General features: G+C 36.9%; 1 protein-coding gene across 1 annotated transcript; it reads right to left on the bottom strand.

Moving 5' to 3' along the window:
• Positions 1–1634: 1634 nt before the first annotated feature.
• On the bottom strand, positions 1635–4040 carry LOC106054489 (cytochrome P450 18a1-like). The gene is made up of 2 exons (XM_056023503.1): positions 4026–4040; positions 1635–3209 (listed from the first exon to the last, which is right to left on the bottom strand). Exons 1-2 carry the CDS (start codon positions 4038–4040, stop codon positions 2037–2039), a joined length of 1188 nt encoding a protein of 395 aa, XP_055879478.1. The 3' UTR covers positions 1635–2036.
• Between the last annotated feature and the right edge of the window lie 6277 nt (positions 4041–10317).

The raw sequence follows: 10317 nt of genomic DNA, 5'->3' as shown, positions 1-10317 counted from the left end.
TATCTGTCAAGTGGAGAGAAAACTTAAGTGGTACGGCTACTTACCAATACATCTGTGTAGTTAAGGATAATTCATGGAATTATAAAATCACTAATTAGGTCAATACTTTTTCGCGTGGAAATGTATTTGCATTGAGTAATTGTGTATTGATCTGATCTGTCATTGTCTTGTGATTTGTTTATCAACTGTTGATGTTATATTTTCTTTTGACTAAATTGGATTAATAAATTAATTATTAGATATAGTGACCAACAATCAGGACCTTAAGTCGCACTTAATTGCGTTGTGTAATAATTTAGTTTATTTACTATAATTATTTTTCTTTTTTGAGAACTGACAAAGCGATTTTTGTATAGCATTCGATAGTAAATGTTCAGCTTGTATATCAAAATAAAAATTGGCATTTAAAAATCAATGAACAGATGTAGGACTGCTGCTTAGACATCTGGAAAATAATCCTATTTTGTTGTATGTCCTTGTAGAATAATACTAACATTTTATTACCACATAAAGTGAAAAAAAAAAAGCAACAACCCAGCAATACAGTTAAGTTTAGAGATATACGAAATAATGTTAAGACATTTCATTCTTTAATTCTTATATACAATCTTTGATGAAGAGTTGTTTCCCTTCAAGCATTCGTGCTATCTCTAGTCTCATTAAGATCCCGAGTCTCATTAAGATCCCTAGTCTCATTAAGATCCCAAAGTCTCATTAAGATCCCAAGTCTCATTAAGATCCCTAGTCTCATTAGAATCTCTAGTCTCATTAGGATCCCTAGTCTCATTAAGATCCCAAAGTCTCATTAAGATCCCAAGTCTCATTAAGATCCCTAGTCTCATTAGAATCCCTAGTCTCATTAGGATCCCTAGTCTCATTAGGATCCCAAGTCTCATTAAGATCCAGAGTCTCATTAAGATCCCTACCCTCATTAAGATCCCTAGTCACATTAGGATCCCTAGTCTCATTAAGATCCCGAGTCTCATTAAGATCCATAGTCTCATTAAGATCCCTACTCTCATTAAGATCCCTAGTCTCATTAAGCTAGTTATACATCACCATCATTGCTCGAACCCAAGACGTTAACTTGGATAGATACTTCTCAAACCTTCAGAATCCCCCTTAAAGTACTTACTCTGTATTGAAATTAATACCTAATGACATTATTAAGATACGATAAGATTAATAATATATAAGTTCTGATGATAATTATATTTGAACAACTATTTCGTCTGCACTGAACTATATTGAAGCGTCAGACCAACACATTTCGAGTTTTTACATGTCCGTCTAATCCCTTAACGATGTCTCCAGCCACAGGTTTAAACCAGTGGTCATTTTCAACTTTGTTGTTTTTGTTTTTGTTATAGTAGTGTCCTGTGTCCTTTGCTTCACATAACAAGTACCACTTAATCGAACTAGGAATATTATAGTTTTAGTGAAATAAATTTTAATAAACGAAACTTTTTTTAAACCAGAATTCCATAACTGGATCTTACTAACAATAAACACAGATTCAAATTAGACCGAAACTTATTCATACGATATATAACAGGTAAATTAGGCTATAACTTATTCATACAATATATAAAAGAGGAAGAATACAAAATCGTTGGATTTAAAAACATACAGCATAAAAAAGAAACAAATACAGATTTATTATCGTATCATTTAAAAATTATCATTTGCAACCTACGTTAAGTCTTAAAGGTGAAAAACATTTAATAAAAGGTTACTCCCCTTTTCTCAACTGGTTATATATTCTATTCATAGTCTCACTGACCTCTTACATTAGATTTAGTCTCTAGTTTCTTGCATATATTATAGAGATATTACAGAGATATTCACTGCCGAACTGCTAATTGCGACAACGAACGACAGACGGAAGCTCTGGATGGAGTTTGGGAACATTTTTTCCCTACCATTCGGCCAATCGTTTGTCTTCAATCAACTCAATAATCTTATGGTGCTGATTAGGTCACATAGAAGATCTTGTCGCTTATGGAATGATTATATAAAACCCGAATCTAGCCGAATCACTTCCTACATGTATTCCTGCGCAAAGCTCTGACAAGGTAAGGTTCCGGAACTGCTGTTAGTCCCAGGACATAGTTCATGGACGGTGGTTGACCTGGGCGGGGCGGCAGGAACTCAAACGTTTGCACCATGCGAGAGATATACAAAAATAGTTCTGTGTTAGCCATGACTCTGCCCAGGCAGACACGGCGGCCTATGCCAAAGGGAACAAACTCTTCGGGGACCTTCAGCCGACCTTGCTCGTCAATGAACCTCTCTGGCCGAAATAGTTTGGCATCTTGACCCCAGATTGTTTTGTCGAAGAGGACAGAATCCAAGTTGGGAACAACAAGGGAACCTCTGGGAACGGTGAAACCCTTTATATGGACGTCTTTCGGACATGTTCTGACGATGGAGACGGGAGATATACTGGACAGCCGTTGAGTTTCTAGGATGGACGCCACGACGTAGGTCAGTCTAGGCTTGTCCCGGAGTGTTGGCGCCCGGCCTTTTTCCACGTGTTGGTCAATTTCATTGACAATTTTTCTCTGAACATCCGGGTAGTTCAGCATGTAGAGTATGAACCAGGCGATAGTGGCAGACGTGGTCTCAGAGCCAGCGATAAACAAATCGGAGACAACTTTGAGTAGGTTAATCTCATCAAGTGTGGTTGTTTGCCCTTGTCTAACACGAGTTGTCCTTTCTGTCAAATATGCAGCGATGAAGTTATCCCTGGGGTCTCTGTTTCTGCTCTCCTCTATCCAAAGTTTAAATTCTCCGTAAAGCGCTTCCATAGTCTGTAGTAAACTTTTGTATCCTAACACATCTAAGGGCAATAATTTTAACAAAGGGAAATAACTCATCATAACAATTTGCTGATTTTTGGTAATGATTGTCTGTATGTCACGGATAATGTTCTCAAATCTCGGGTCGTCGTATTGAAACACGTGACCCAACAAAATGGCACAAATGATGCTGGAGGTGCTCGCTGAGATCATCTCTCTGATGTTTACAGGCTGACCATCGGACTTGTCCAAATGACCCAGAAACCGGTTCACTTCTGTTGTCACTCTCGTCGCCAAGACGTTTTCGTCCAGTCCAAGTTTTCTGAAGATATTTAAAGTGACGCTCCTGTGCTCGCGCCAAACATCTCCCGAGGCGAAGGCGAGTCCTTTCCCTTGATATCCCATCAGCTGTTGTGAGAAAAGAAAAAAATAATAGAAAGGAAACACATTTCCAAATTTTGAGTTTAGGTCAATTCTTTGAAACAGTAGACACATTGATGGGCAAACCAAGTGCCTTTATCTTTGTGTCTTTTTGAGTATTTTATTTAGGTTTTGTTTTTATATTTGTAAATTATGGTTTAGTATTTTATGTATTATAGCTACTTTAATTTTCATTCTTTTGTATTGAAGAGTCTCTTAATCTTAGAGTATGAATATGGGTTAATCATGGGTTAACCCATTAAGCCGACATATTTATATCAAATATAAACTACTGTGAAAACGGGATTACCCGATTTGTGAATACTTCTATTTCTTTATTAGAGATACAATTTGGTACTTTTTGTCTATTTTTAGGCTCCTTCGGCAGTGGGAGAGATTTTAAAAATCAAATGCGGTCTCCGCCATGATCTAAGACAGGGGTTCTCAACCTGTGGGTCGCGACCCTCTTGGGGGTCGAATGACGATTTGCCAGGGGTCGCCTAAGACCATCGAGAATATGGATTGTTATTGTCTATTCTTCTATTGTTGTATGTGTGTGTGGGGAGGGGGGTCGCGGCAGAGTGGGGGTTTGTAAAAAGGGGTCGCCGAGCTTAAAAGGTTGGGAACCGCTGATCTTGTCAGGGACTATTTTAGGGAAGCATTTTATAGATAGTGGAGTGTTTATATCCATTACCATTTCCGTCATTAACAACCTTTAAAATAATGATATAGATGTCAAAATACTTCTGCACTTTTCTAGTTTGACCTGTTTGGAAAACAAAGAAAAATAAAGAGAACACTGACCTCGTCAAAAACCATTACAGGTCTGTCTGAGAAGTCGTCTGCTCGTCTGATCAAAGCCTCTTTGATGACGTCATATCCGTTGAGCACAATGAGCAATTTCGAACCAATGTATAAACTAGAACAGAGATTATGGTTCCAAACATGACTCTTCTAATTATAATCTCGCAAAAAAGAAACTTAATCATAACGAAACTTATATAACGGTTTTAAAAATAGATACATTTAAAAAAAATCTTGCTTGCCTGAATATATCGCCGCACTGACGTCTCCACTTCTTATACTGTGGTCTAAAATCTTTTTTAAGGTGCAATAAATGACCAACAACAGGCAGTGGTCTCACTGGACTTGGAGGCACTATTCTAGTGTCACGATACATACAATAAAGACTGGCTAAGAACACTATTATTAAAAATATAATACAGAAAAACATGAAATCCATGTTAATATCTCAAAAATTTCCACGGAAATGTATGCAAATGAAGCTTCACACATATAGATCAGTATGTCAAGGGTCGGGGGTCAAGCCCTCGTGTGCGCTCCACAGGTCTAATTGAATATGCGGCGCTTATAAATATCAATACAACACTTTTCAAACGAAAGTATTTAACTCCAGTGAAGAAATCAAATGTCCAGCACATATATCTCCATTACGTTGCATTGATTCCGTTTTTTGTTGACTATAACTGTGCAGCTGATTTGATTTTGATATTAACTATTTCTCCGTGTGGCTTGATTCTCAAGATCCGGGTTAAATTTGAAAAGGTCGCCATTGAAAACTCTTGAGATACCTCGTAGAAACAAAAAAAGCGTATTTCTGATCTCATCCTTTCTTTGTATTAGCCGCTTCTGCTGAAAGATCTTTGTAGATTAAGGTTATTGACATTGAATGGCAGAGAGTAACTGGGAGCGCTTGTTGACTTCCGCCAGCATTGACTTTTTACAGAAGCATTTTGTAGTCTTTAGATAAATCGTGAGAACTATAGATCTGTATCTAGATCCTTTTCCGTTTTATGAATTCTGCCTTTACATTTGCCAGAAATTATCATTTGTTATAAACTTTATATGTGATATTAAATTTGGTCTGTCTTTACTTGTTAAATGTCTTATTTTTATCCGCATTAGTGATTCTGCTGAATTTGTTTTTTGCAGCTACTTTTTAATCATCATCAACACACACACACACACACACATCTCTCACACAAACATGTTTATGTTTGCTAGTGTTGAAATATCAATGCTACTCAAGGTTCTTGAAGGGGGGGGGGGAGGGGGTGATATGTGTATTTTTTAAAGAGGACAATCTTATATATATCCCCCCTCCCTGGTTTTGTAAAACAGGTGACAAGTATTTACAAAAATGTTAGGCTGTTTACAAAATGATAGATAAAAAATGACCTAACAACTAATAATAGCAGTACCAAAGTACCAAGGCTATCGAGAGAAGATATATATATATATATATATATATATAGTTCGTCCATCGTGGTTCGATGATGACCACTTTGTCATCCAGGGGGCTGAGGGCTTTGCACTGGGGTTTTATGCCAGCAACCTGTGCGGCAGTTTTCACAGCGCGACGCCATGATGCTCTGTCATGTGCCTCTGTCTCCCAGTCTCCGAGAGAAGGAGGTCAGGAACATATAGCGAAACACAGGAGGATAACATGAAACACAGACCTCCAGCGACCAGGTACCAGTTTAACATGTAACCAGACCATCCAGATTCCCATAGAAAACAAAATCAGTTTTGTTTTCCGGCCTCCCTATCTCTACACAGGGTCACGTGATTGCGTGCCCATTCCAGAGCCCGCCCCCCCCCCACCCCATGCCACGTTTCTAATATCTTTTGACCTCGAAGATGGCTCTATCAATCTTCCTCCACTAAAAAGCCTGCCGCACACGAATAAATCAGTAAGTTGGGTCTTATTGCAGATAAGCCTGCTTCTTCTTCTCTCAGCCCCATTGTTAGCTCTGAGTTCTTTCATCGCGCACGCTCTTCCGACCTCGTATCTTCGCGAGAGCTCCCAGTGGTGCCTTTGTAAAGCCTGTGTTGGTCAATTTTAAACAAAACGTAATTAGAGTTGGATGTCGTCTTAAACAGGATTCGAGCCCGGGGACCCCGGATCAGATGCCAAGAGCATCACCACTCAACCACCGCGTCTCCACCTCTTTTAGGCGTATCTGTAAAAGACTTTTACAAAAAATTCAACACTATGTTTGATATTTTAACCGTCGTGTTAATGTTTACATGTTACCATAGCGTGCCTCAAGCCTTAATTATAGTTGTAAACATCGCTATTTAGATTGAACTATTAATATTTCTTCCTTTAGCCTTAGTGTTCAGCGTCCAACTTTTAATACCAACACGCATAAAAAGCCAAGAACACAGTTTTAATTTTTACTTGAAAGCGGTAGCTACTCTTCCATATTTATTGACAATTTAATCGTAGCAGAAAATGTAAATTACATTTTAAAAAATCTTCTAACTTTTCTTCAATTTATTGTAAAGTTAGACCCTAGGTATTTAATGAGTCACCTTTTTCTAATGTTTGGTCATTTAGCTGAATCAAGTATCTTGGGTCATGTGTACTACCATCGAGTGATTTCTTTTTAAAGTACTAGTCTGGATGCGAACTAGCACGTATCGAGCTACTCTACCTCAAAACATGGAAAACTACCACAAAATGATAATAAAGAAGTTTATCTGAGGAAAAAGATGTGATAATTAATGAATGCCATACTGCTCAGAATTGTATAACTTTTAAATCTAGAGTTACTTAATGTCCCTGGAGTATCTAACATCAACTTATATCGTACTGCTTCCTAGGAAGTAACACCGGTTGTGAAAGCCATGGAAAAAAAGGGAAATCACCCAGAGTTGTCATTATTTAGTTTAGAAGTGAGTAGTTGTACTTGCTTCTCTCCTATGAGATTTATATAATGTACAGACATAAAATTGGAAATCGGCCTCCCGTTTATGGGAAAGCTATGAGTAAATCCTTTTAGGGTTTCTAGCATGATATGATTTAAGAATATTAAAGAGGAAGGAATGGATTATTACAGCAATTGAATAGATATCTATATTAGTCTATCTAAAATAGGGGTAAGGTATTACAAAGCTAATATTTTATTAGCCAATCATGTTAGAATATTATAGAGAGCAAAAATCTTAAGTATGAATTTGTTCTCAAACAGCTGTGCAGAATATACGCTAAAAATGTGTCAGTCTTTCTTTTATAGTACTATGAATTATTCAAACTTTTGCGTTTGTATATAGGTCATGTGATGGTCGCAACGATATGTTTTTTCCTTCCCTTTTTTATGTGGTTTATTCAGATTATTCAGGATGGCTGCCTGGTCGTGCGGTTCGCGCGCTGGAATGTCGTCCAGATTTATCGATGGTCCCGGGTTCAAGCATCCAAGTCCAGACCATACAATACTCTTCAAACCTGACGATCATTAAGTTGACTATTGTCTTTTGTTGTAGACACGATATTCGATATTCCTTGATATTCGAAGTCTTTCAAAAAGAACTGTGTTTAGTTTCTATGGAAACTTAAAGGTTTCAAGAAGTGCAACGGATGAGCCTCGACCTGGGAGAACAGACATTTTAATTATCTTTTTTTAAAATGGTTTATTCAGATTATACTTTCACTTACACTAACACACAAGACAGACAGGTTAACGTATCCACGTCCTGATCATATAATACTGTTGAGCAGTCAAGGTTATTGAGAAGTTGTATATTCATCAATTATAAGGTCTTAGTAGCAGAATTAGGAGCATAAGCGAGTGGTCCAAACAAGATCAGTTTCTCATGTTCATTACACAGAGCGAGGATCCAAAACTGTTCATAGTTAGTGATTGTGTTGGACCTTTTTAGTTCATGATCAAATACACTGTTTATTGTAATATACCCGCTGGAGTTCATCAATTAATAAGTCATAGTCGCAGATATAGGAGCATTAGCGAGTGGTCAAAACAAGATCAGTTTCTCATGTTCATTACAAAGAGCTAAGATCCAAAATTATTCATAGTTTTAATGATTGTGTTGGATCGTTTACCATCTGACAGATCAGCCTGAAGTCCTATTGATCTGATGTTTTTATGACATACTTACTTAAAGCCGGGCTAATCAACAATGTTCCTGTCCAGGAGCATTCTTTCAAATCAATACATGGGAAATTTTCATTCTATTCAGCACTAATACAAAAGTTTCAATTTTTCTATTTATATAAAAGAAATATTAAAAGTAAAACAGGTAATACAGATACTTTACTATATTCAAAAAAAAAAAAAATTTTAATAAATAAAATTATTTTTTTTTTATTCTAAAATTTTTAGAATGATAAATTAAAAAATCATTTAAGTAATTTTATGGCATTGTAAATATTTATTGTAAACAAAGGATTTATTTTGAAATAAAATGCAAACTTTTCTTAATAAAACACCTACAGTGTTCTCTATATCGTTGTACTACGAAAATAAAAAAGGGAAATGTTATCCCTGCAGAAGCATTAACTGTTGGAAGGATGTCCTTTATTTTTAAATTTCTATTAGTATTCTATTGGTATTATTAAATTTAGAATTTATAAGGTCGAATATAGAGTTAGCATTAAGCAGACTCTTTCTTTTTACTAATAAAATTCGACAACGTAAAACATGTTTTAATTCATACAGAGTTTAATATTTTGAAACTTTATTACAGGGATACTGAATTCAATAATTGCAGATTTATTTTTTAGAAGGAAATTTAATTCAGAAAATTTATAAATAAATAGACAGTTTCATTTATCAAGTGTGCAGTTCGATATCTTCGTAGATTATTGGCTTTGGGGCCAATGGTACAGAGCTCGACCGTCTGTAAAGGCATTTTTTAAAATTTTCTTTTTAATAAACTGTTTTATTCTAATTTAATAAAAAAAACAATATATTGAAAAATGGCACTGTCTAAGTAGTCCTAGTAGGCTAAACCAGGTAGAGGGTATCTGACGTGTCCATGGCACTCAGTACACTGAGGTCTAGCATGTGAAGTCTGGACTTGGCGGCCTGTGCGTAACGTCACAAAACTAGACTAATCGGACAGAATGGCAAGTACCAGCACAGTGCTGTGGAGTACTCAAGAGCAGGACAAGACACACAGAAAGTCTCTGGTCATCCACTGCACCCAAACTAGTCCCCGGACGTCTTAACCAAATCTTGCTTCCGGAAAAGGACGGGCTTTAGGGCGAGAGAGTGAGGTCGACGTGTTGCGCGAATCCTCATCACTTTAATCCAAATTCCAGCGCAAGTCACTTGTCACCCCCCCCCCCCAATAGTGCTTACCTATTTTATTACAATTTATTTTTAATGTTAATTTCATCTCCCGCCCCTTAAATGGTCTTTAGGGAGTGTGGTCGAGAGGCGAAGTTCGACACCCGACTCGGGCAGAGTTGTGTTTACTGAGCGCCTAAAGGCAGCACGGAAAACCAACTCCTAGATACCCTCTCCCCCCCCCCCCCCCCACTGGTCCACAAAAGAGATTGGACCAAAAGCGCTCTGAGCACGCTTATAAGCATGAAAGTTGCGCTATATAAAAGCTATAATAATAATACGTCACTGTTCCCGTAACAAAAATTTATTTACTTTTCCCAACTAGCAACTATCGTAATCAGAAATCTGTGCTTTGATGTCGGTCAGCTGACTTTTTATTTGTAAATTTTGGACCTTTGTACCTTTATTAAATATGATTTCTAACAATATGACTGTCACGGGTGAATGTGTGTATGTATGTATAATCTATTTTTACAAAAGAGCGAATCACCGGAAGTGAGTTAGTTGTCAAACGTAGAGAGTGCAGTGTGTGATATGCCGGAAAAGTTCATTAAAGTTGATGTGTTTTGATCTAGTTGTTTAGTTGTTTTATTCGATAATTACAGCGGAACCTCGGGACACCTAGACGTATTGAGAGGGTAGTTGTCAGAGAGAGTTATAATTAATATAGAATTGGAAAGCTGTAACAGTGACCGAACTAGCTAACTGTTCGTCTCATTACAGTATTGAGAGAAGTTCCTCTTTGTTTGCCAGCCAAGGTGTTGATTTATAACAAGAAAAACATTAAAAAAAAACAACAAAACTGATATTAAGCGTACTTGTGTCAATTAGTTTGAATCAATCATGTAATTAAATTTGTAATACATCTAGACTAACAATATATAAAAAAAAACTTTTATAAAAATAAATTAAAACAAAGGGAAAGAAATATATTCGACCTTGTGGGCTAAAGCCTTCTCAGGCTCCTCAAGCCAACACCG

Source organism: Biomphalaria glabrata, chromosome 3 (genome assembly GCF_947242115.1).
Source record: "Biomphalaria glabrata chromosome 3, xgBioGlab47.1, whole genome shotgun sequence".
Taxonomy (NCBI): Eukaryota; Metazoa; Mollusca; class Gastropoda; family Planorbidae; genus Biomphalaria; species Biomphalaria glabrata.
Note: the sequence above shows the minus strand (reverse complement) of the source record. Positions and strands in the feature narration are given on the sequence as shown.